General features: G+C 50.8%; 1 protein-coding gene across 5 annotated transcripts in view; it reads right to left on the bottom strand.

The window, feature by feature from the left end:
* The window catches only part of LOC118226887 (lipopolysaccharide-responsive and beige-like anchor protein), a 212,269-nt gene that overhangs the window by 112,249 nt on the left and 72,257 nt on the right, over positions 1–27,763 (bottom strand). For all 5 annotated transcript variants that reach the window (XM_035416849.1, XM_035416853.1, XM_035416854.1 and 2 more), the window contains 3 exons: positions 19,930–19,994; positions 18,377–18,485; positions 933–1,099 (listed from right to left, as the gene is read on the bottom strand). In XM_035416849.1, coding sequence (XP_035272740.1) covers positions 933–1,099; positions 18,377–18,485; positions 19,930–19,994 — 341 coding nt within the window. The remainder of the gene's footprint in view (positions 1–932; positions 1,100–18,376; positions 18,486–19,929; positions 19,995–27,763) is intronic.

Here is a 27,763-nt window from a genome sequence, read left to right as displayed (position 1 = left end):
CCCCAAGACAGAGCGCCCTACGCGACCGTATGGAGCGCACACACAGGTGCGTGCGTACGGGCATACATATACATTTACGAGCCCCCGGAGAGCGCCTTCACACTAACAAGGGGAAAATGCCACCAAACAGCATCCCCCTCATCCATTACAGCCACACAAACAGCCACCGTTAGGGAGCGTCTCATTACGGCTTTACCCTGCTAATTTACCCAGATAAAATAAATAAGTGCCTTTTCGGAGGGCTCTCCGCTTAATGCACAGAGCATGTTTTGAATCCTTTCATCTTTCTCCGATAGCCATGCGTCATCCATCTAAAATTGGACGTTTGGACCTCCGCAGACCTGACAAAGCCAGCGAACCTCAACTAGGGACAAACATAAAGCCCATTTATAATGAGAGAACAGGCTTGTTTTCATGAAAATGCAATCATAGTTCATACGTTTTCACCGTGACTAGGAAGTACATGGACTTGGGTCGGTATGACAACAAGATCCCTTTAGCCTACCGGCGGTGAACCCTGCTACACTTTTCATACGTGTAATATTACGCCTGGATGCTTGTTTAAAGATGAAATGAAACGGTGGATTATGGGAGTGACTTTCTTGATAAGGGTGACATTTTTCTGCATTATTTTTCCATAAACGCCATCCCAAAACCAACCAATCACTCTCAAATCATTGTTTTGAAGTGCTTGATATATTATCTTTAGCATGATATTGTTTGCAAGTTTGATACACACAACAAAGAAGCTCTCTACTTTTATCCACTTCTTGTAAACATAATCCAGTATATGCATTTTACACAAAATGAGTGGGAAAGAGTTAGAGAGGAAAGAGTGCACGTGATGGAGAGAGTGAGGGAAAGATAGAGAAGAGAAAGTGGGAGAGGATGGTGTGACAGAGGGAGGATCAGGAAGAGGAGGCATGTCTTACTTGTGGGTGGAGCTTCCCCACGCTCCGCGCTTGTCCATCAGGATGTTCACGATTTTCTGGATGAGCTGGCCGGCGGTCACGTGATCCCGGTACTTAACCGCCCTGATCAGGTGATCGCTTATTCTCTCCTCCTCACACTTCTCAGCAGAATACTCGGCGGACTGGGCCTGCAACAAATCACGTTCGTGTTACTAAAAATCACGATGATGACCGTGAACATTCACACGCAAGTCAACCGCTTCAAGTACTGTCCTGACCACATTTGTGAACTTCGTGACTCTCCATACTGGAACATGGCAAATCATTTGATGTTTGATTTTTTATTTTTTACTATTTGTCATAAACTGTTTTGTCCCTTTGTTAGCGCCAAAGAGGGAGAGATAGAGAGAGAGAGAGTGAACACACTGCTACCTAAAGACAGCAGGTTCCATTCCTGGGTAGATGTTGCCGTTGTACCCTGGAGCAAGGTACCTAACCTGAATTGCAGTACTGTCTAAATGGATACAGTGTAAATAATGCAAACCTGTTGGTTGGTCTGGACAAGAGTGTCTGCTAAATGCCTGTAATGTAATGCAATGCAATGTAATGTAATGGATTGTGTAACGTTTTCCAGTGCAGGCGAACCCTGCATGCGTTCCTGCATACGAAGCTAGCGGCTGCATAAGCTACAACTCCACACGGAGCAGAAGCCAGTGTAACTGTAGGGTCACCGCTGTCCTGCTGTCAGTGTGATTAATAATACTGGACACATGTTTACTGATGGCCTGGGGTAAAAATGAGGGGGGGGGGGGAAATATACCCAAGAAAGGGAAAGAGAAAGACATTTTTCTCTGTCTGACTGTAATCAAATATGGTTTTTTTGAACTTCACCAAAAACATTGAAACGTTGCACCTAAAGCTTCATAAGTTCACAGTAAGAAATGGCAGTTTGTCCTTGCATATTGTGGGGAACTTGAATCAAATTAAGCAGAAAATCTCCTGTATAGATAGAATGTGTGTGCTTAATGGTGGAGCAGTTGGAGAAAGGCTACCTCAAGGTAAAACACAAAATATAAGGTAGACCTCACAATTCTCATGTATTGTACAAAACTACCTATAGTAAAATGCAATATGGATGATAAGGAACTCAGTTAGGGGATTTGATTGCAGCTTTTGAATCCATAAAACTGACTGATAAACTGAACTAAAAACTAAAAACTAAAAAAAGATTATCATTTTGGGTTCAATCAGTAGAGCAGGGGCCTTTGGAAATTAGTAAGTATGTTGTTTTTATTTTTATTTTTTTTACTTTCCAAGTCACACAAGTCAAGGTAGACCCTTGTGCTGCTCAAATTCCAGATAATCTCTAGTTAGTTGATAAAAGATGAGCCCAGATGAGCTGAATGGCTTGTTATCATCATTACTGCATGTGGTCTTATATTCTCAAGGTAAATGCACATCAAAGTTCCCTTAGATATTTCAATAAAACATGGCGATTGTAAAGCTCTGCAAGCGATGTGTGCCGTTAATGCATTATTACAGTCTTTTTTGCTCACTGTTACTGCTGGGAGTAGGCTAGATACAATACAGAGGGGATGGGCTTTAAAAAGATGGGATGGGTTGCTACATTTAAGCTACAACATTCAGAGGACTAATGTAATTTCCCGTGCTATACCCTGCTTACTGGATAAAGTAAATTGAATCAAATGAATGTAAACCCGATGGGACAGAGGACGTACAGTACTCTTTAGTGTGGATCCATGGCTGCACAAATGAAACCTGCCCCACTATGTTACCAGTAAACACACTAAAGTGGTTTATAATGGGTCCTCCCCTCCAATTCCAACAGCAACTTCTCATATCTGACAGAAAATCCATAGGTATAAATCACATTAGAAGGCTATTCTTTCCCAATTATCAATCTACGTCTCTTTGTGGGAACATTAAAGTCAAGTTTGACCTTAAAAGCATGATGAAATGGAAATCAAACAAAAATATTTTACGGGAATTCCGGGCCCAATCTTTAAACATTAACCCCTTTAGCCATGGACATTGGCCCTCTGATGAGGCTGGGACTGGGTGCTGAGGCCATTAATCTCCATCTGTGAGATGCGGGCCCCGTTAGCCAGCGTGACAGCATCCACAGGCACACAGGGAAATAGAGAGAGATCACACGGGGCAAGCCACTGCAGGGTACCTGCAATACGCCACCGCCATCTTGGGCATTCAAACCTCTATGGTCGTCACCAAGACTCCCCTTCATACAGTGTACCATATCCTCTCAGTGTGTACATGGACAATTATGAACTGAAATATTTATCATTTGTATACTATCTATTTACACGGCTGGATATTTACTGTAGCAAGTCAGGTTAAATACCCTTGAGTCAGGTTGATTCCCAAGGGTGCAACACCAGTACTTGAACAGGAATCAAACCTGCAACCTCTGAGTCACAAGCCCAGTTTCTTCACCATTATACATTTTACACATGGATAAACTATCAAGCTAGAATTATTTGTGTATATGCACAGTTTTGGCATTTGTTGATGGGTAAAAATAAATCTTTTGAATCTGAACATGAATACGGTACCTACCTCATCTGCATGCGTATTTGCATTTAGAGTAAAATAACAATAACAATTAAAAAATAATTACATATGTAAGGAGAACGCTTTGTTTCAAGGGCCCAGATAATCGGTCACAACCCAGCCTAGGCTAACAACCAAACGCTAACGAGCTGGCAAAGAGTCGACAACTTCCCCTGGAACTACAGTCAAACAGCTGCTATCACACAGCACTGCAGCGCACTCATTCACACTGTACTCCCCAACTATGGTTCGCTAAGCCTGAATGTGGAAAAGAACCGTCACCGGTGCCGAATGTCGGGCCTTTGTTTTGGTGATGTCATGGTCGTGACCCGGACAAAAACAGGTGGGCCTCGGGCAAACTTGCCAAGGCTCCACAGCCAGCTGCCGTGTCGCCTCAACACCCTGCGGAACAATACGGAGAATGAAAGCCAGCGACTCGACACGCGTCTCTCAGCCGATCGTCTGGAGAGTGCTGAAGATGGCAATTCTTCCCGCTGCAATCACGAAATCCTAAACTCCATTAAGACAGAGGAGGCCATAGACTGACAGAGAAAATGTGACTTGGGACAGACTTGAATGGAACACTAACGCAAAAAAAAATTGTTGAGTGACTCCCACCAAACACAAAAACCCACGTGTGAGAACTTGTGCTTTAAATGTCTTTGTTTTGTGAGCTATTTCTGATGAAGTTGAATCGCATACTCACTATTTACTATCGCATCTAAAATATGCATTTGAGGAGATGGGGTAGTGCACTCAACAGGATCCACTGTAATAAATTATGCATTGCAATGTCTCTAGGAATTCATCAGATAAGGAAGAACTAAACATTTATGTAAGCAAAACAGACTTAAATCACCGGAGAGCTGTAATCTCAACCCGAGCGAATCGAAGCAAACACTCCCACTGCAGTGTATTCTGAGGTCTGCTATGCATTTCAATACATCTGGCTGCTGCAAGTCAAATCAAATATTAAAACTCCGTTGAAATGGTTTGCTACTGTGGAAGACTTGATTCACTTGATTAATCAGCATGCAAGTGGGTCATTGCCTCATCATTGCATCTCAGACCTGCGCTTACGCGTCGCAGACAAAGAGCCAAAATGGCTGTGAACGCAGCCTTCAGCACGTCCCTTCAGCTTTTTAATGCTGCCACGGTGAAACAGGGCTCGGGGAGGACGGAGACGGTGGGGATCTTATTAAAGCTCTTAATTTGTACCCTACTGACACAGTGGCACGCGGCACACCGGCACTCCCGCACCTCCGCTCCTCTCCAATTTCTCCTCTCCCGTCCTCAGACACCTCGTCCCCCAGGGTTTCGTTTAAAGCGGGGAAAAGCCGCTTGGCGGACGGGAGCGTCCTTGTCTTTTGCGCCGATGCAAATTCGCCAAGAATCAGGCGCCGTTGTAGATCACAGTACGGGGGGGGGGGGCATTTTGGTCGCAAACAACGGGCACCGGTGCGCTTTTCGGAATCGCTCCTTCTCCCGCACTTGATCCCTGCCCTCCAGTTTAAAATGGGGAACATAAAACGGCGGCAGGGGAATTCGCGCGCGGCCTCCTCCTCCTCCTCCGGAACGAGCGGGGAAGGCGAAGACAAAGAAAAATGAAAGCCCGAAAGTACAATGGCGAACAAAAGTCACAGACTGACACCGTCTGACAGGCGCTACAGTTCTGAAATGATGCCCCCTGTCACCCGGAGCCTCCGCGTATTGATTTTCCCGCCGCGCGGAAACGAATCTCGCCAGCCCCCCCCCCCCTTCCACCACCCCCCCACCTCCCCCCACCACCACCACCCCCCTCGTCCCTCCCAGCGGCGGAGAAGCCCGACACTTATCAAACCATCTCCGCTCCTTCCCCTGGTTTTAATGGACCGGTCCCGACCGGCAGACAAGCCGCTTCTTCATCCCGCCCAGCCGCCCCCCACCCCCCCCCACCCCGAACGCATCCGTCTGCTCCGCCGTAGCACCGCGCGCTCCGCGCGGCTCGCCGCCAGTTCAAGGTCACGCCAGTTGAAGAATCGTACGCGCGAGCTGTCGTGTTTCTTTCCTTTTTCTATTTTTTCTGCCTGAAAAATAATAAAGCGCGCGCGACACGTGCGGCAAATGAAAAATATTCGTCCTTTTGAAAGTGACCGCTTCGCTCCTTTTTTCCCCCCCCCCCCCTGAATGTTGAACAGAGGACCTTCTCCAGTGTGGCATAAACCTGACCTGCGTACATGTGTGGAGCGCAATGTACGCACTGGGCACAAACAGACTACACACTGTGTAGTACACTGTGTGTTGTCATGCTGCCTGTGCATAGCAGTAAGGAAGCATCCTCCACAGCAACAGCCACTCATCACAAAGGAAGACCCAGTACTCTGGGCAAAATAAACCTGGTTGCATAAAATAAAGGTGTCCACCAGTTTAAAGATAATGCTAAATACATTTTTTTAAAACTATAGTACACTTTCCCACACACACAAAATACCAAGGTCAGTCACTTTTGAGGTAGTGCGTGATGCCCATTGGCACAAGTCAAAATCATTCAAATTAACATGGCTGCCACATCATCAACTGTTTCGCGTAATTTGTATTTAAAAAAATAAAAACACTCAGAAGTGTGCATAAATACACATCCGTGCCGTGCTGAACTGCTGTTTTGAGGAGAAAGCCATGGCCATTCCTGATTTTTCCCGGGTATTGTAGCACACAGGACAGCTCCCGCATCGCCGTGGAAAGGCTCAGGGAGGGAGAGAGAGAGAGAAAGAGGGGGGAAAAATAACCATATATCTGCTATTCAGTCCCCTGAGCACAGGCCACAGGAATAACGATGTGTCGTGCGGAAGCATCACCAGGGGACTTAATTACACACAGGGAAGAGACAGCCAACAAGAGAGCGGGAGAGCTGAGCTCCAACAGCACAGCTCCACATCACTCTGTCTGTCTGTCTGTCTGTCTGCTATCACAACAGTCTCACTCCTAGAGGCATGGTGTCTGTCTGTGTGTCTGCTTCACTGTCTGTCTCTGATATTACAGCACCAGCGCACTATTAGAGAAGAGTGCTGTCTGTCTGTCTGCTATCGCAACAGTCTCACTCCTAGAGGCATGGGATCTGTGTGTCTGCTTCAACACACTCACTGTCTGTCTCTGATATTACAGCACCATATCGCTTTTAGAGAGGAGTGCTGTCTGTCTGTTTGCCTGTTTCAACACTCTCACTGTTGGTCTCTGATATTACATTACCATCTCACTTTTACAAAAGAGTGCTGTCGGTTGGTGTGTCTGTCTGTCTGCTTCAGCACTCTCACTGTTTGTGTCTGATATTACAGCACCAGCACACTATTAGAGAAGAGTGCTGTCTGTCTGTCTGTCTGTCTGTCTGCTTCACCACTCTCACTGTTTGTCTCTGATATTACAGCACCAGCGCACTTTTACAAAAGAGTGCTCTCGGGTGGTCTGTCTGTCTGTCTGTCTGTCTGCTTCAGCACTCTCACTGTTTGTGTCTGATATTACAAGTGTCTCGCTCATAAACTGGGACACTGTGTCTCACTGCTACGGAGGTGCACTGGGTTTGCTGCCTGTAAAGTATCACACTGATGTCTCCACCCCATCTTCAGAGCCTTACCCTAGTCTAACAGCATATTTTTAAAAACGTGTGCTGGCTGTCAAGTGCAAGTCCACCATTTCACCCCAAAGGCAGTGTGATGTCCAAACAACACAGTAATCCCATACCACCATGGATCATCTACCTACTGTTCACATATGTTGGGACTCGATTGGTCAATGTAATAAAGAAGATGAACTGAGAAATCTTGACCACATCAGATGCTAAGTTAATTTAGGGTGCTACTACATTATTACATTTAGGATATTTTTAAGACATTTTAAGGATCAACTTATTTCAAAAATAATTATCTCTTTGCCCGAGTGTAAATTCAGTTTTTCTTAGGCAGGGTCATAGGGCAGACCTGACAGAACCATGCTGGTCGCTGTAACATACATCTCCTGAATGACACAAAAAAAGCCAATTTGTTCTGATTCATGGGTAGCCTGTAGACACTGATTTGGCGCAGCATTAGATTCACACAACAGCACAGTCTCACTCCTCATGGTTTACAGTCCGTCTCACTCCAGCAGTGATGGACTGTCTGTCTATAACCACAGATCTCTCTCCATCTGAAGGGTCTCTGCCTCATTCCTAACACAATGAACTGTCTGTAACAACACCACTAGTTTGTGCACTAGTTTGTTTTACAGTCTAAAAAGTGCCCATATTGCACTTGGCTAAATATTCTCAACTACAGTTTGATTCTTTCTACCAGATGACAATAAAAACTAACCTAAAAAACTATAATCCAGTCATTTGTGATCTTGCCTTATCCAGGGAAGTGACTCTATGAATAATGCAGTGCCGAGAGCTCCATCTACTCTCACAGCCCACTGTCTCAGGTTAATTAAAGGCTCATTAAGTCAAGTCCTTGGCCGCATGGGCAGCTGGCAGAGCTGCAGTACCTCTGTGGAAGTGAAATATCTCCCAACACACACATGACCACGCACGCGTGCGTATGCACACACAACAGTGCACGCACGCACGCACGCACACACACACACACACCCACACACCCACAACCGTGCACGCGTGCGTGCACACATACATACATACACACAAAAATGCACACACTCACCGACACACGTGCGCATGCACACACACACTCACCCCCACATGAGCACACACACACATACAAATATGCACATCGCACATATGGGCATGCATGTACACACACACCAAAACATAGAAACCCACACACATACGAACCCCTGCACATGCACACGCACGCACACACATTAACACACACACACTTGCACACACACACACACATGCATGCAAACACATGTGCACACACAGACACACAAACAAACAAACAGATACAGACAAACACTCTCACACACACACACAGCACTGCAGTAAAATAACACCGGCAGGCCGTGCCACATTCAGCAAATCGGGGCTGGACCCGGAGAGCGGCGGTCTCCCGCTCCTTACGGCCTGACGTTATGAATTATGAAGTATGGCCGCCACGCACGTGTCAGATGAATTACAGGGATGTAACATGGCTGGCCGCTCACCCCTGAGAGACGGGCGATCGCCCAGCGAGCGAGAGAGCGCGTTCCCCCGTCTGTAAATCACGGCGGAAACGGCCCTATGAGAACCCCGCCATCGCTCAGAACGCGGGGCTACGGCGCCGTACCGGGGCGTGTTTCTCTGCCGCGGCGTCGTTTGACGCCATCTGTCTGTCAGGTGGCGGGTCTGACAAGTGGTTGGGAGGGAAAACGGGAGGACGTACGCACATATGCTAATGCTGAGGTATGCCTATTAGACAGCCCCTGAGGTGCGGCATCGGTGCTCTAAGTCACAGCCGTGAAATGGGAGGGCCACACCCACACCTGTACAACAAGGGTGTGCACTGCAATAAGAGGGGCCGCACCTGTATCGTCGGGGGCAGCACAACAGAAGGGTCACTTGTAGCATAATAACAGCCCCCCGTCACCCAACCCTAAAAACCAAGCATCACACCACCAAAGATTTACCCAGCTCCATCTCTCCTTTTGTGCTTCACAGGTGAGATTACTGTGACAGTACGGGTGCTGGGACCCAGGCGCAGAGTGGGGGAAGGAAAACACGAAACTCAAAAAGGGAAAATTAACAAAGATTTTACTAACACAAAAAGGCAAACACAAACAGGGAACAGGCAAGGCCACAAAGGGCAAAACAACAAACTCAAAATATTCTTAGGAACAAAAAAATAAACAAGAACAGAACTACACTAGTACAGAAAACAAACGGCAGAAACGCACAGAAACACACAAGCGGAAACAAAGTAAGAAACACAAACCGGTCAAAAACATAGGCGGGAACAAAACAGATCTCAGGAACAAACACGGGAAACCAGAACATAGACAGGAACGCATGGAGCAGATTTGAGGAGGGGAGCACAGAACAAGCAGACATACCGCAAGAATCCAGCACCTGAGTCAAGGAAGAGGGCAACTTAAATAGACCACACTGACGAGACACAGGAGGGCACCATGAACAATCAGGCCACGGAAGGGGAAGGGAAAACGAGACAGCCAGAAAACAATGATTAGACAATTGGAAACAATCATACAATTAACACAGGGGGAGCAGGACACAAAACAGGAGTGCCGCCATCTGGCGGCCCAACAGGGAAAACGCAGACAGGAACGCAGGACCATGACAGTACCCCCCCCCCAAGGGACGGCTCCTGACGTCCCAGGAGGCCGACCCGGGGAGGGAGTGAACAGAGGGTGGGGGCTGGAGACAGGACTCAGGACTGGACTTGACAAGAACAGGAACAGAACTGGACTCAGGACTGGACAGGACAAGACTCAGGGCTGGACTGGGCAGGACAGGAACAAGACAAGAACAAGACTCAGGGCTGGACTAGACAGGGCTGGCCAGGAACGGACAGGAACTCGGGGCTGGACTAGACAGGGCTGGCCAGGAACGGACAGGAACTCGGGGCTGGCCAGGAACGGACAGGAACTCGGGGCTGGCCAGGAACGGACAGGAACTCGGGGCTGGCCAGGAACGGACAGGAACTCGGGGCTGGCCAGGAACGGACAGGAACTCGGGGAAACTCAGGGCCCGCACATCGGGCGACACGGGGGAAACTCAGGGCCCGCACATCGGGCGACACGGGGGAAACTCAGGGCCCGCACATCGGGCGACATGGGGAAATTCAGGGCCCGCACTCCGGGCGACATGGGGAAATTCAGGGCCCGCACTCCGGGCGACACGGGGAAATTCAGGGCCCGCACTCGGGCGACACGGGGAAATTCAGGGCCCGCACTCGGGCGACACGGGGAAATTCAGGGCCCGCACTCGGGCGACACGGGGAAATTCAGGGCCCGCACTCGGGCGACAGGGGGACTCAGGAAACCAGGGGGACTCAGGAAACCAGGGGGACTCAGACAGGGGCAAGGCAGACACACAGGACTGGACTGGGGCGAGGTAGACACAGGACTGGACTGGGGCCAGGTAGACAAAGGACAGCAACGAGACGGGGCACGACAACACTGGACTGGGATGGACAAGACTGAGGGGGAAAGACTGACAGACACTGGCACAATAGGGAGACCTACAAAGACAGACACAGGGACAAGCAGGCGGGGAGGCACACGGCGACACCGACGGACACACAAAGGGACAGGCAGACAGGGAAGGCGAGGGGGGAGCCCAACAACTGACATAGGGTCTGACACACAGGCAAACAAGACAAAACACACGCAGACTGGCACACTGACAGACAGGCAGACAGGCGGGCAAACACGTTGGCCGATGGGCTGACGGCCTGGGGGGCAGATAAACAGGCCAACAAACTGGCTGACACACATACGGGTAGACCAACAGACAAACAGGCGGGCAGACAATTAGACAGGGGGGCCGGGGAACACACGGACACACGGTTGGGAGGACGAACACCAAAGGGAGAATGGACACCAGGGGGAGCGACGAGACCGGGGGAGGGACGACCACTGGGGGGAGGACCGACACCGGGGGAGAGACGACCACTGGGGGGAGCGACGAGACCGGGGGAGGGACGACCACTGGGGGGAGGACAGACTCCGGGGAAGAGGCGACCACTGGGGGAAGCGACCACACCGGGGGAGGGGCGACCACTGGGGGAAGCGACGACACCGGGGGAGAGACGATCACTGGGGGAAGGGCGAACACTAGGGGGAGCGAGAACACTAGGGGAAGCACGAACGCCAGGGGAAGCACGAACGCCAGGGGGCAAGGTGTGGACACTAGGGGGAGCGAGAACACTAGGGGGAGCACGAACGCCAGGGGGAGCACGAACGCCAGGGGGAGCACGAACGCCAGGGGGAGCACGAACGCCAGGGGGAGCACGAACGTCAGGGGGAGCACGAACGCCAGGGGGCAAGGTGTGGACACTAGGGGGAGCGAGAACACTAGGGGGAGCACGAACGCCAGGGGGAGCACGAACGCCAGGGGGAGCACGAACGCCAGGGGGAGCACGAACGCCAGGGGGAGCACGAACGTCAGGGGGAGCACGAACGCCAGGGGGAGCACGAACGCTAGGGGGCAAGGCAGGCGGCTTAGCCTGCGGGGCGGCCAGAGCCGTCTGCGGCGGCCCCTGCGGGACAACAGATGGGACCGTTGTCCTCTCCGGGGCTCTGGACGGCTCTGGAGGCCTCTCCGGAGCTCTGGACGCTCCGGAGGCCCCCCCGGGACTCGAGGCGGCTGCGGAGGCTCCCCTGGGGCTTGAGGCGGCTCCGGAGGCCCCCCCGGGGCTCGAGGCACAAGTACAGCCCGAAACTTGGGTGTAGCAGGCGGCCTCCGCGGAAGGGTCAGAGCAGGCGAGGCCTCCGGGGCTGGAGGCGGCTCTGGGGGCCTCTCCGGGGCTGGAGGCGGCTCTGGGGGCCTCTCCGGGGCTCGAGGCGGCTCTGGGGGCCTCTCCGGGGCTCGAGGCGGCTCTGGGGGCCTCTCCGGGGCTCGAGGCGGCTCTGGGGGCCTCTCCGGGGCTCGAGGCGGCTCTGGGGGCCTCTCCGGGGCTCGAGGCGGATCTGGGAGCCTCTCCGGGGCTCGAGGCGGCTCTGGGAGCCTCTCCGGGGCTCGAGGCGGCTCTGGGGGCCTCTCCGGGGCTCGAGGCGGCTCTGGGGGCCTCTCCGGGGCTCGAGGCGGCTCTGGGGGCCTCTCCGGGGCTCGAGGCGGCTCTGGGGGCCTCTCCGGGGCTCGAGGCGGCTCTGGGGGCCTCTCCGGGGCTCGAGGCGACTCTGGGAGCCTCTCCGGGGCTCGAGGCGGATCTGGGAGCCTCTCCGGGGTTCGAGGCGGATCTGGGAGCCTCTCCGGGGCTCGAGGCGGATCTGGGAGCCTCTCCGGGGCTCCAGGTGGCTCTGGGGGCCCCTCCGGGACTTGAGGCAGAGCAGGCCGTGAAGGCCGCTCCGGGACTTGAGGCAGAGCAGGCCGTGAAGGCCGCTCCGGGACTTGAGGCAGAGCAGGCCGTGAAGGCCGCTCCGGGACTTGAGGCAGAGCAGGCCGTGAAGGCCGCTCCGGGACTTGAGGCAGAGCAGGCCGTGAAGGCCGCTCCGGGACTTGAGGCAGAGCAGGCCGTGAAGGCCGCTCCGGGACTTGAGGCAGAGCAGGCCGTGAAGGCCGCTCCGGGACTTGAGGCAGAGCAGGCCGTGATGGCCGCTCCGGGACTTGAGGCAGAGCAGGCCGTGATGGCCGCTCCGGGACTCGGGGCAGAGCAGGCCGTGAAGGTCCCTCCGGCACTCGGGGCAGAGCAGGCCGTGAAGGTCCCTCCGGCACTCGGGGCAGAGCAGGCCGTGAAGGTCCCTCTGGGACTTGGGGTGGAGCAGGCCGAGGGCCCTGCCATCTGGGCTGGGCAGGGGACAGGAACACAGACCACAGCTGTAGGGAACCCGGCTGGGCAGCCGGACGGGACCGGCGGGACCCCCGCGGGCCGGACCCTGGGAAGATCGCAAGCCGAGACCCCTCAAAAGGGTCAGGATCCGCCGGCTGGGCAGCTGGAGGTCTGGCCGACCGGGAGGCAGCCCGACCACGGCGCCTCCGTGACCGCCCGCCCCGGGCGCTGGGAAGCTCAAGGGCGAGGGACTCCCAGTCGCTGGGTGGCGAGTCCTCCGGGTCACTCCACCACCCCGGTGGCATGATAAACAAACAACAAAAAAAAAAAAAAAAAAAAAAAAAAAAAAAAAAAAAAATCTGCTGGGTCCCAAACTGGCTGGATTCTTCTGTGACAGTACGGGTGCTGGGACCCAGGCGCAGAGTGGGGGAAGGAAAACACGAAACTCAAAAAGGGAAAATTAACAAAGATTTTACTAACACAAAAAGGCAAACACAAACAGGGAACAGGCAAGGCCACAAAGGGCAAAACAACAAACTCAAAATATTCTTAGGAACAAAAAAATAAACAAGAACAGAACTACACTAGTACAGAAAACAAACGGCAGAAACGCACAGAAACACACAAGCGGAAACAAAGTAAGAAACACAAACCGGTCAAAAACATAGGCGGGAACAAAACAGATCTCAGGAACAAACACGGGAAACCAGAACATAGACAGGAACGCATGGAGCAGATTTGAGGAGGGGAGCACAGAACAAGCAGACATACCGCAAGAATCCAGCACCTGAGTCAAGGAAGAGGGCAACTTAAATAGACCACACTGACGAGACACAGGAGGGCACCATGAACAATCAGGCCACGGAAGGGGAAGGGAAAACGAGACAGCCAGAAAACAATGATTAGACAATTGGAAACAATCATACAATTAACACAGGGGGAGCAGGACACAAAACAGGAGTGCCGCCATCTGGCGGCCCAACAGGGAAAACGCAGACAGGAACGCAGGACCATGACAATTACACAGTCCAGCACAACCCTGTGCTTCAACATATTCATGACTTCTGTGCTTTATGCAGCAGTGCCTCACAATTCAAAGGAGCCTTTTCCACTGGATTTACACATTTACTAATACCACCCGTTTGTTCTGGAGGAACAACCAAGCCGTCGATATCGATTCTGTTCCTGGGGTACGCATCATCGCTGCTATTGTGCTGTAGTGCTGCTGGCTGGGTGAACAGTAAGCAGAGGCGATGTGGAGTTAATGCGCGGTCTACAAAGACTGGGCACGTGCATATCGCTGCCCATAATCACAGCCTAAGACGGAAGGCCGGTGACAACAACGGCTAATTACAAAGCTAAGCGCTCGCTTTCACGCTGGCTTCCATTAACGTCCGAGCGCGCTCGTATAAAACGCATTACAAACCCGATCGGACAAAGTGAACAAAAAGAAAGAATGGGAAAGGGGGGGGAAAAAGAAATGACCTCACGTCAACCTTACTCTTTGCTATCGGGACCTCCTAATCTGGCCTTGTGGCCCCACAGCCCTCCACAACTCATCCCTAATGAAGGGCTGTAAAGAAGGAGTTGAGCCCCGCCCCTCCCTCCTCTCCCCTCTCTCCTATCCTCCTCGGAATCGGGTATCGAAGGAGATAGCGGCGCTCCACGGAGCGGCATCATCTCCAGATCTTTTCCACATTACCGATCCCATTAGAAAGAAAACACTAAAAGGTAATTGAATTTCGGCCTGTTATCTCCGTCTGTGTCAGGCCGCGACGCAGTAACTTACTCTCGGGAGCGGGGATAACTCAATCCTGTCGGGCGCGGGCATACGCTCGCCATCCCCGAGAGCAAACCCGCCCTAAATCACCCCGCCCCTCCATCACCGCTTCCCGCGGATATGGACTGTGACAGGGAGCAAACATAAATTTATTTTTATCTGTTTAATAATTCACTTCCGAGTGTCTCGGCGCTCCCGCGGAGCTCCCGCGCAGCTAGCCGCGGATTCCATTACCCGCCGCCGCGTTCGGGGGAAAGGGGCCGCGCTCTTCCCCCCCGGCGCGGTCGCCTCCTTCCCCCCCGGTGGCTCGCGAACGGGGCCGTGAAAACCGCCACCTCGCCGACTGCACTTTTCCGGTATTGTACATAATGCCACACGGTTTGCTACTAGCTACACGGTCTAAGCGCTATCACTGAACTGCTTCTCCTACGCGTCCACTCTTCTTAACCAGAAAGCCTACAGATAACTACAGTACACAGTCCCTTGTGTTCATGTACAGACCAGCAACACATGGCAACATATCACTGTTTCAAGTAACCTCTCAACTAAACCAAGTAAATGTCACTAAAGGTCCACAATGCCTTTTACCTATCTGTCAATCACCATTCATAAATATTGTCTATTATAGTATAGCACGAGTGGAGTACATTTACCCGTTCATCAATTTTTCAGTGAACATGTGGTCTTGAGGAGAACCCCATGCCATCAGTGTCAGAACAGAGTTTAAGCAAGAACAAAAGTGCTCACTGTAGTGGTATAAATGTGAATACTGTAATTATGACAATATAATAACTGCAAATATTTTATTAGAAGCACCTCACAAAGAGTAATAAATGGAGTATAACATTTTTATGAGCACACTTCCGTTAAGTGGCTATATTAATTCATTTTTATGAAATATATCAGTATGGAAAAACAAAGCTTTGTTTTTGTCAGGATAATTTTTTCAGGACAACAAACCAGCTGCCATTATTCTTTGTCTCAAAAGGCCAGTACTAAGCCTCATGTAGTGCAGGCTACATAACAAATAAAGGCACAATCGCTCCCTGATTGCAACACTTTCTACTTTTATATTTTTTTGTTGTTATCCTCCAAAAACCAAAAGACATAAACGCTATAAACCTGGCCTTTAAAAAAAATTGAAGACCGCAAAAAAAATCTCGCCCCAGGGGCATGTTTCATTCGGTGGTTTCCTTTTTTATTGTGGCACCGCGGGATGAAACCAGCGGCTCTGAGAAAGACGGGGGGAGAGCCGGAATGGAGGAAAATCAATACGGCAATATCAGTGCTGCACTTATCAGAGGCTCAGTTCTCTCAGAGGTCAAGCACGACCCCCCCCCCCCCCCCCGCATTTAAGTGGGGAATTCAATTGTAAAACATAGTTTGCGTGGCTATGTGGATATCTGATTATAGCAGCAGACAGGACAGTCATTTAAAAAGAGAGGGGGGTACAAACAAGAAAACGAAAAAGAAAAAAAAAACTGGGCCTTTGGTCTGGGAAGGTCTCTGGCAAGGTAGGAAAAATACTTGCGTGCCCTTGGTAAAAAAAATGCACAGGTTGTAAAAATAAAATAAAAACACAGCAGCTCTTTTTAATTTCCTAAATTCAACACTGGAAACGCAAGCTGTGTGACAGGATGACTAAAGCCAGTCGACAAAACATAACTTCTTTTTTTCTGTTGTTTGTTTAGCATTGTTTTTACTGAAGTGACTCATGAATAAACCTTCTTCGGCGCTGAGCGGCTTCGTCTGACACCTCCCTCACCCGAGCGTTTCGAGCCGCGAGGAGGAACGTCACACGCACGCCAAACACCGGCCGCTTGTTTGGGTTCTGTCCCGCGTCAACCGGCGGACCAGCGCGGTGCGGCGCTTTAAACCGTCGCCCCGGACGTTTGGGAAACAAAACCGGCGTAATTGCAGCTGACAAGGTTGGTACAACCCGCCGCAAAAAACTTTGGTTTGAGAAATTCCACGTGTCACCGCCCGGTCAGGCCTCCTGTCTGCTTTGGACAGGCCTGGAGTTAGCGGAGAAACAGAGCCCAGCAAAGCCGTTACGGACATGTGATGTGGCTGTCACAGAGTCATTTCCTCTCATTTTTATGATTTGCTATTCAAAAGGATATTGTGTTACAGTGTCTATACACATCTTGTGAGAACACTCGTTGTTCTGCCTACGCGCTGTCACATATATTTTAAAGCGGAGTGGTCATTATTCCTACAGTCACATGGAAAATTCACTGCATAATCTACATTTAATTTTTTGTGCAGATATGATGTATGATGGTTACGAGCAGTGCGATTTGTGCACAGGCGTATTGGTAAGATGGCGTATTGGGTTTAAAATCTGAAACTTCCCTGGAGAGTTTAGTTCCTTCATGCATTCTACAGAAAGAACACAACAAAAGTCACATTCACGGGGAGGAGGTGTGGTCGGCTATAAGCATGGCCGCGGTTAAGACTTGTGTGGTGAACTGTGAAGTCCCAGTGCTTCAGCTGACCAGAAGGGTGGCTCCTGCAGTACCGACATTTCACCACTAGAAGCTAGCACAGAAAGCCGCGGTCATTCAAACCGTGCCCGTTCGGTTCGTGGTGCTTCGTGGCAAGCGAGACCCTGGCGTGACCCTTCGTGAAACATCGCACGTTTTTACAACTCCAGCATATTTTTTATTTTTAAAAAAGAAAGAAAAGAAAAGAAAAGAAAAGAAAGGAAAGAAAAAAACAGAGGGCCCTTCAGGCCCGGGTCTTGCCCCGCGACCCGGTCCCTCTGTTGGCGTTGTCGGCGGCGGCAGCAGCTTTAGTGCCGGCCGGGCCCCCGGGGGGGCGGAGCCTCCCTCTGCCCGGGCTCGGCGGCCGTATTCCTGTCAGCGGGAAATACACGCCCTGCGGGAGCGCAATCAGCCCGGCTCCGCGGGACAGGAAATGATTCAGAGGAGCGAGGGAGGGAGAGGGTCCCGGGGCCGGCCCCCAGCGCCAAGGCCGCCGCTCCCGCTCAATGGCGGGACTGTACTCGCCCCCCCCCACCCGGAGGCGGCGGGGGGCACCTGGACCCCCGCCCGACGAGTCCGGGATAAATTAACATCTCAGACACCGGTATGTTTTGGTTAAGGTACGTGCCAAGGGTAATCTACAGAGGAGGGGGGGTGGGGGTGGGGGGGTCTTCATTATTCATCGTGTTTAAAAGAAAGCATTTTTTACTGTGGGCTGCATTGAGAGGTCTGCCAGCATCACTGACAACAGCAGTTCTGGCATCATGGGAGCCGGAGGATGGCGGCTTGTGGGTTCATAAATAACTCGCCTTGTTGAGCGTCTTGCACCTGGACTGTTTTTTTTTTTGGTTCTGTATGTCTGGAGATAGAAGTGATTCATTTTATGTCACTGTAAAGAGTGGGGGAGAAAACAGCAGCCTCTTAGATTCCTCTATGCCTGGGGACTTGCCTAAGATCACAGACAGATCTTATGACTGTACCACAGTAGCTCAGCACGAATGTGCAGTACGTGTAAGATGGCAGGATTTTTATCTTTTTTTCGTCCTAGAGAAAGCAGGAGTGTAGGTATGAAATGCACCCTCCTGTGTTCAAGAGAGCATGGGATTATGGGTAAAGACTGCATCTGGCTGTGTGTTGGAGAGTAGAGGATTGTCTATGCTGACTGCGCCCTCCCATGTCCTGTGTAGAGAGTGGGGGATTGTGGGTAAGAGCACTCACCTCAAACTCTCTGTGTTTCTGGAGGTCCTCAGCACGCTGTCTGTTCAGGATGAACTCCGCCTCTTTGGCCACCCGCACCAGGTGATCCTTCATGTTATGACTGAGCAGACTGTTAAAGGGGCAGAGGAACCATCAACATCACATTAGACACACAATACAGGGGAACAGAGAAACCATCATATTCAACACACAATACAGGGGAACAGAGAAACCATCCCATTCAACACACAATACAGGGGAACAGAGAAACCATCACATTCAACACACAGTACAGGGGAACGGAGAAACCATCACATTCAACACACAATACAGGGGAACAGAGAAACCATCACATTCAACACACAATACAGGGAAACGACGAAACTATCAAAATCATATTCAATGTAGAATATGGGGGAACAAAGAAACCATCGCATTCAACATATGGGGAAGAGAGAAACCATGGCCATGACATTCACCACACAGAGCAGGAGAAAAGAGAAATCATCGCGCTCAGATTTGCCTATTTTCACAATGGTGAATTACACAGATGTGGTTGAACAGTTACAGGGGAGTTTGGTAAGGCCCACATGGAGTGAAAGCTAATTGATTTGTTACTGATATGCATCTGACACGGTGGGGACCTCTGCCATGGCGCTACACGCGTGGAAATCCCTAATGTTATCTGGACCAATCAAACGTTCAATAGTGCCCCAGCCAAGAACAGGTGCTCCCCATCCCGGGGTCAGAGCAGGTCAGGAGCGTGTAACGTGGAACAATAGCAGCCCCCGGGCGCTGCAGTGTAACCCAAGCCCAGGGTTACCGCAGGCCTTCACAGGGCACTGTGACCCTGCCTGCTCTCAATAATGCTGCTCTCTATCCTGGGCCTTCATTATGCACATGCGCTTGCACGCACACACACACGCATAAACACACCGACACACACACACACACGCACACGCACACACACATGCGCACACACACACACGCACGCACACACACACACACACACGCACACACTGTACTCTTAATCTCAACATGACAAAAACACAGGATTCAGAATTGTGTCAAGCAGTATTTTTAACACTCCTGACACCCACCACCCACTACCTTCTAAATGTTAATAATATTTAAATATGTAAATGATGTATCAATCTCTGTTGTGTCTCTATGGGGAGCACCTTTTGGCGTAGGATGACATTACTGAAAACGTAAAGAGTCCACCCCATGGTTAAAAGAGAAAAACTGAGAGACAGAGAGTAAGAGCAGAAGCTTGAGAGAGAGAGCTCATCTCCCATGCAACAGAAAGCTGTGTTATTCCCAGCGTGAGCAGCAGGAGTCAGGGATCATGGCCCCTCCCCCCCTGCCCGTCAGCCCCTCCCACCCCCTGCGTCCCAAAGGAGCAGGCAGGTATTGACGGAGACTTGAACTCTGGGCTGCCGCTCCAGATCACCTTTCCTGGCGGCATTGATTTTTATTCAATACAGGCCGCGTGCTCCTCGGTCCGGGGCATAATGAAGACGGGGGTGGGGGGGGGGGGGCAACGGGGGTCACCCTCTCCAAATTATAATTACCTCCCCTCGTTGACGAGCTCGATGAAGGCCATGCCCGCGTTCTTCTGGATGGAGTTCTGCCATTCCTGCAAGTACACACAAACAGCACGTTAAATAGTACACTAAACAGTACACTTAATAGTACACTCCTCCCGCCAACGGTGCATTTGGGTTACAGCGCTCTCCACCCGGTTGGTCGGGAGGGGCGGCGATCTGCAACGTTATCCCAGACGGATGGGGGGGTGTTTGGGGGAGGGGTCAGGAGAAGAAGGCGTGAAAAGCCGAGGTTAGAGCTGGTCAATGAGTTTCCGTCGCGAGTAAAAATTTGAAATAATGGGATCGCCCACCCGGAACTGCCTCAATCATCGCCTCGTTCTTCTTTATAAAGGGTACGATGTTCTGAAACCACAGTGGGCTTAACACCGATAACGTGTTAATCACGTGCCAATCTTAGAAGTCAAAGAGCAAATTTGTTAAGATCCTGTTTCTTTTTATGAAAAAAAAGATTAGTAAAAGGTGTGAAATCTCAGCCTGTGATGTCATAGAGCCTGCCTTGCGGTTGGCGGGGGATAGCGAGCGCCAACACAGGCCGGAAATCGCACGCCCAGATAGTGTCAGCTCTTCCTGGTTCTCGGGCTCCGCAGATGACGGTGACGGAGAAGTTCCAGCTCGTTCGGAGAGACGGAGCAGACCCAAACACTGCCACCGCTACCATCGCCCCCAATTAGCCCCACGCACGCTGAGAAGTCCAGGCCGCACGTAACGGGAGCTCTCGTCAGAAGAAGGGGGGAGGGGGTGAGTTCATCCCCACACAGCCCCCCCACACTTCCGCTCTCAATCGCCCGTTACGGGGCGAGGCGTTAGCCTAAACGAGCCAATAGCGCGCGGCCGAGAGGCCGTGAAGGGGAACCTCCGCGGTCGCCGTCTTTCGTGGGCGGCTCGACGTCTCGCCGCTTTGCATGCGGCCAGCGGAAGAATAATAAAGGGATCCGTGACCCGCGGCACGCGTGAAGTGGAAAGCTCTTCTCTCTCCCTCCTGGGGGAGCGGTGAAGAAAAGCGTATTAAAAAACCTCAAGGCAAAGAGCTGAGGCAACAAAGCAGACCCCGTAACAAATAAATCACCGCTTTGTACAGGACTGTTGTTTGAACCACGTCTGGTCAATAATTTCATAGCTACAGTACAATAATTTACTTTTAATCACCTGCAATTTCCTCCTGCCGTAAAACAAGCGCTGAAGCCAATGATAGACGCCTTGCCCCCCAGCCTTGCCCCCCAACACCCCCCCCCCTCCCCAAGGACGTCCCTTTTCTCCAGGAAGAGAGATTTAACAGATTTGGGAGTTTTCTTTTTTAAATCAGAGGAGAAAATACAAGAAAATAAACATGGTTAAACATCTGGAGTGGCAAGAGGGGTTCTGTCAGGCCAGGAAAGGTCTGCAGGGCTGGCAGCTGTCATCTTTAACTCCTTAACAGCTCATTAGATGAGAGCAAGACTGGTTTTATAAATACGCACACGCAAACAAACAAGCACACTCACACGCACACAGGCTGGGGAGGCGTGTGCGTGTCAGCAAATCTAACATCAGAGATAATATTCTTATTGAGGTTTTCCCACTATTTGGAAGCCATTTTGACACCCAAGCTGCCTGCTGTATTTACGGCTGTTCACTACAAGTCCTAGAATACACTTCACTTTTGTTTGGTGCATCAATAAGCAGGCCCAAGGTTGATGCGAAACAGGGTGCCGGGCTACCTAGCCAACCCGTCTGGGAGAGGAAACCGCAATCACCCGTAATTGGGCGGAAAATGTTATTTACGCAGGAAAAGGTACGCAATACGTCCGCACTCGTGTCGCAGTGTAAGCAGACGCAGATTACGTTGGGGGGCGGGGGGGGGGGGGGGGGGGGGTTGCGGTATCAAAACAGCCTGGCCTCAGGAGTGTTTTTTGTTCAGCTGGGCCTTATTGGCAGTGACCGTGTTTACTATACGCGATAGCAGAGCGGGCTCAGCGGGGAATGGGCCGCATGCAAATGCGCTCTGCCGCAGGCGGTTAGGAAGGCAGCTACCTGACCGAAGGACATTAACCGTGAGGCCCCCTGGCTGAAGGGCCCGGGGGACGGCTCCCCCAGTGCCTGCGTGGAAATAAACGCAGCAGGAAGCCGGGCCGTAAAGATGCCCGTCTCTTCAACTGCTGCTCCTCCATCAAGAGGCCACGCCTCTCCCAGGGGGCGCCGTTTCCTCCCCAGTCAGTCCCTCTTTCAGCTTACGAGTCTTTATGAACTCGGCTGAAGCGCTCCAATGCGAAACGCCAAAATCTAACCACAAGAGATGTGCATGATGAGCAAAGATACTATACATTTCCTTCCGGACAGTCAAGATCCATGACATGTAGCATCACATAAAGAATATTTGTGTATAGAAACACTATCATTGTAAAGAATTAGCAGTTGCCAAGCTATAGGCAGCTAAATGATTAGCATAGATGGAAATGAGCATAAAAAAGGACTGTAGACAGACTGTAGAGCACTGGTACGTCACACACATAGGTGAAGTGAGTAACAGTGCCAGCCATTAATGCAGTAAAAAGGTGGGTCATGGAACCTCCTCGTGATTAGAAAAGACAAACACTCGGAGGGTCTTGAGATTGTTATTGAATTTTGGTGGTCCGGTCAGCCCTGACAGACTTTATGACCCGATAAGCTTTATTTCACCCTGCCCATGATGAGAGGATACAAAGAGTCATTTGTGACCTTTCACCTTTTCCCCTCTCCACACCCCTGCCCCCCTTCCAAACGGGAGAGCACCCGCCCACAGTCACCTCCATCCCTGTCTCACTGCCCTGGTGTGACCAGCCACCTGAAATCGTCAGGTCTCACAGACGGCACATGATGGCATTTGCAGGGCTAATAATGCTAACGCCTCTGCTACAACAGAACAACTACTGCTACTGCTAATACTGCTAGATATGGCTATTAATACTAGAACTAGCAATGACAATATTAATACGACTGCTGCTCCTACTCCAACTGCTGCTGCAATTATTGTTACAATAATTATATTTAAATTATATTTAAAATTATAATTATTATTATAATTACCATTGTTATTTGTAGTAGTAGTAGCAGCAGCAGTAGCAGCATTACTATTACTACTATTAATAATAATAATACGAATATGAAGGCATGAAAAAGGATAGGGTCAATGTTAAAGTAAATCTCATGTCCGTTTCTTGGGGAAGCGGTCAGTGTGTTCAGCCCCTCTGCCCTGGAGCCAAAGAGCAGCTGCCCTGTGTTCAGTGAGAGGGATGACATCACTTCCTCCAGAGACAGTGCAGTCGGAGAGAAAATCGCTGCAGGACAGGGCTGCTCTTCTCCATTCCACATCAGGAGCACCGCATAAACTGGCTCAGTCACTTCAACAGTGCACTCTAACCCCGGCTGCAACAGTGACCATTTGGGTACAGCTTCAGAGCTGATCCTCAATAAGACCTAACGAGAAGATCACCGCTGTGCTCCCGATGCTGTGTGAGGATTGCTGAACAAAGTAGCTTCCAATTTGGTACTAGTGTTCATGTGCTGCAATAAACGGGGCAACTTCACTAAAAGTTAGCCAGGGAACATTCCCACGGTGGCAAAAAAGCCATTGGTGCGCTCTCCACTGAGACTACGCTTCAGTGGATGCTGAATGTCAGGACTGGACAGCTAGACTGAGCTAAGTCTGAGGCTGAAGAAGCCTGAAACCCAATCAGGAACACAGATTTAAGAGTCCAGTGACACTAAGCACAAATATATTATGTACCTCATTTTCACATAAAACGCCTTTCTAAAAGACAGCATTTAAGTGCGGCATTTAAAGCAGAATAATACTGTTTTCTACCAGCAGAAGACTGACACAACATTCAGTGAATTACTGAAGGTCTAACAGTTTTTCATCCACTGGCTTGTCAAATCACAGTCTGACACCTCTTAGAGGAATAACTGAACTGCAGATGTGTGGGGATTCACACTCAAATGGCCACCAGCATGTTCTTGGATGCTCGTTAGGCTATATAAAAATGTATTAATTTACAACACAAGACTGTGGTTTGTGAATGGGGGATTCCACAGAGAAATATTTACTAAAACCCTACAAAAAAGGAAAGCCAATGCAGGACTATATATAAACAGATTATGGTTATTGACTTAGGCCTTAGGCAGTTGACCTGGAAAGATCTGCAAACATGATTGAAGTATTGTTTTTTTTTTTGTTAACCTAATAATCACTTCTCATAATCGACATAATTTGTAATGAAACTGAACACAAAGCACTCATGTAATCAAACTCCCACATCACCGGGGAAAGGGTAATACTTACTTTTTCATTTAATTTTATTTTTTTTTAAAGACTAATTTTCATAAAGTTCTAATCAAATTTTCTTCAGCATTTCACAATCGATACAGCGCTTTCAAAGACCATGCTACGCTGATCAAATCTGATGCAGTGTGTCAATCTTTGTATTTTTTTCTTGTATTTTTAGTCCTTGTCTTTTTTTTTCCTCTCGTGCTCATATTCATGGGCCAAAGCTGAAACATAACACCACAGACTTTACAGCACGCGCACTGGCAGCTACGCGCTACAATAACTACAGACAGGAAAATGAGCGCATTCCAGATCTTCATAGCTGGGACCAATGGGGGAAAATCATCTAGTTTATTAATTGTGGCAGCCCAGGAAAGTTTTCTTCTGTTTCGAAAGACTTATTACGGCGTCTGATAATAATTCCGTCCTTTGCCGTCGTGCCTTTACGTCGAGGGGCGAGCGGGCCGCCCGTAAAACAGTCGGGAGGCCGTGGTAAAGCGTGCTCCGTTTCCAGAGGTCCCTGTTCGGCGGGGCCCCCGCTTCCTGTACGGCCTGGGCTCCGTCACGCCGCGTGGCTGCCTCGCCGCGGGGGGGCGCCGCTCAGCTAAGTGGCGGTTGATATTTCTCTGTTTTCCCTCCGTCGCACCGGAGGGCGCCGTTCAAAGGGCCGGCAGGGGAAAGCAGCGTGGCGCCGCCCTGCGGGTCAGACCAGCGAGGCGCGGGGCGGCCGTTTGAGGGGTCCCGCTCCACGAGAGGGCGCGGGGGGGGGCGGGGGGGGAAAGACGCTCGGGTTGCACTGATCTTGAACCCCGCGCGCGTGTTTTCGTACACGGTGGGGTGTCGCTCCGGCTGTGCCGGGCGAGAGGTTTCCGGACCGCATTCCTCTCCCAGGTCTCATTCCGCGACGCGCCGGGGCGTGCGATTCGTTTAAGGCCCGCGCCGACGGCCACGCCCACGTGCGTTACGGTCGCCTCGGGAAAACAAAATGGCGCGCCGGTCCTTTATAAAAACACGATAGAGAAATCCGTTCGGAGGTTTCTTGCTGGGTCGCTTGCGTGCGCCAGGCCACTGGAAGGATTCTTCACTGTCAAAGGGGGTTTCCAGCTCAAAGTATTGATCCCGTAGCCACGACGACCGCATGCGCTGTGCCTTCAGGGGGTTAAACTGCGCAGCTCCGCGGCTCTCTCTTTTCAGCCTAGAGGTCAAGGGTCAGGAAGTGCCAAGTACTTTGGGAAGTCAATGTCTCTCTGCCCATTCACAGGCCCATCCTGCTCCATCTGTTAAACAAGCTGGCCTCCTCACTGGCTGGGCTGGTGACACAAGATCTTCAATCTGAACTGGATATATTACCGCAATGCACTAGGGCCATAAAGCACACGTCACATTTTAGACACAATTGCTGGACACCCTCATACAGGACACAGAGAGTAGAACTCCAGGGTGCACACCACCATACAACACCGTGGCAGGACGTGCATTGCCTATAAGTGTGTCCGCATGTTTTACATAATCCAAGTGAAACCAGAATTCCCATTATTTCACATTCATTTGAAGCCCATAATTAAATGCAACGCCACGTTAGCCGCCGCCAATCAAAAGCTCATACCTAACAAAAAGCCACGAACAAACCTTACTATAAACGGAGGCTGAAATCTCGTGCTTTGTAAATGGGCTCTAACAGTGATGAGGACAGGGGGGGGGGGGCGCGGTGGGGTCCGCCTGCCTCTCGTCTGCGCAGAGGATGCGACTCTGATAAAGGGGAGAGCGCGTGAGGTAACAGCGACGCCCGGAGAACGCCGACTGATTTACTGAGCGCCGACGCAGCCAACAGAACGTTTATCTGACGGGTCCTTTCAGATAGCTGCCCGCGGAGAAGCCCAATGAGATGATTTCTAGGCAGGGGAAACGGTGCCAGAGAGCGGCCGTGCGCATTATTTATTTATTAGGTGTTTAAGGAGCGAAGCCTTTTTAAGCGATGTGCTTCGGAACGCTCCGCCGTTGTATTTTCTTTCGAACCCGGGACCGGGGCACCGCCTGCAGGAGAGGGGCTGTCAGACCGAATTAGCCAGACCGGAACAACGAGCTCCCGCGCGGCGGAGTTTGAATGGCAAGATGATGACTTTCAGGAATGATATTCGTGTAATGAGGAGACGCTCTTTGAAGGCTCCATCACGTACAATTACCTTGAAGCGGTGGCGGATGTCTTGATACAAGCTCAGAGCGGTTTTTTTTTTTTTTCTTCCACCCAATTCTCTTTCGCTGAAAAGATTAAAATCGTGAGCAAGGACCAGTCTCATGATGTCGGGAAATACGCTGGATTCCCCAAAGGAGGCGAGAGACAAGAAATTCTACTCCACACGCAAAAGCAAAAAAAATGCATAAGTTACAATTCCAAGGTCATTAGCCACAAGTCAAGGCAAGACACCATTTTAATGAATGTGGGGACTAGATTCTGAAACTACATTGCCAAGGAGCAAGAGTGTCCCTTTCTAAGACTGGACGGACAACAGGAGAGAGATCAGTCTTTTGACAGGCATGTCGCAGTATGAAACAAGTGCCAACCAATCACTCAAGTCATTCTTTGATCAGTTAAATCAAGATTTTCAATGGGAATTCCTTCCTTTCACAATGGAGCGAACATTCTTTCCACAACCCCCATTGTTGTCACCTGAGAAAAAAATATGAACCTCTGACACAACACTATCGATGTTGTTTTTATGCCTGGCCGAATAACTAACTAAAGAAATCACATCACCATCCAGCCCAAAGACTCGTTTCCACTTTAATCTGCAACGCCCCCAACAAAGTAAGCGAAAGACAGTTCTGCAGTCTAATCTGGCCTCATTGACAAGACGTTTTCACTGCGGAGTTTGTATATGAAGCTTATATATGAGAATCAATAAAAATACGAGAGTGGGAAGCAATAAACCACCTCCCACAGAGTTAATGTTCACGATCAGGATTGATCTTTAATTGCCGGAGTCCACGGGTCCTTTGGAGAGCCGCGCTATCAAACTGCTGTTTGGAACCCGGGCCTCAGCGGAGGTGCCGAGGCGCTCGTGCATACATCTTTCGTAACCGCGGTGATTAAAAACGCCGGCGTGACCTGATCCCTTCAACTCTGACACCCGGCCCACTCCATCTCGCCCGGGGAAATTAATTAAAATTTTACAGATGTCGTCCCATCCTCCGTCCCATCTCCGATGAGGGAAGGCGAGCGGGGGTGGGGGGGATGGGGGGGGGGGGTGAAATCAATCAGGTCTGTCCTCGTCTCGTCGCAGGATCTGTGACAACGGTCCGATACCCAGCGATACCCTGTCTCCCTTGTTTCCTGTAGCAGGGCTAACTTCACTTCATAACGACATGAATCAATGCCCTCCACCCCTATGCCCCCCCCCCCCCACCCAAACCTCTCCACCCATCCCCTCCCCTCCCCTCCCCACCTCTCCCTTCTGACTGGCTCAAAGAACGCGCGGCCAAAATCGCGGAAATGTAATTATCTCCGCACAACAGCGC

This window comes from Anguilla anguilla, chromosome 5 (assembly GCF_013347855.1).
Source record: "Anguilla anguilla isolate fAngAng1 chromosome 5, fAngAng1.pri, whole genome shotgun sequence".
NCBI lineage: Eukaryota > Metazoa > Chordata > Actinopteri > Anguilliformes > Anguillidae > Anguilla > Anguilla anguilla.
Note: the sequence above shows the minus strand (reverse complement) of the source record. Positions and strands in the feature narration are given on the sequence as shown.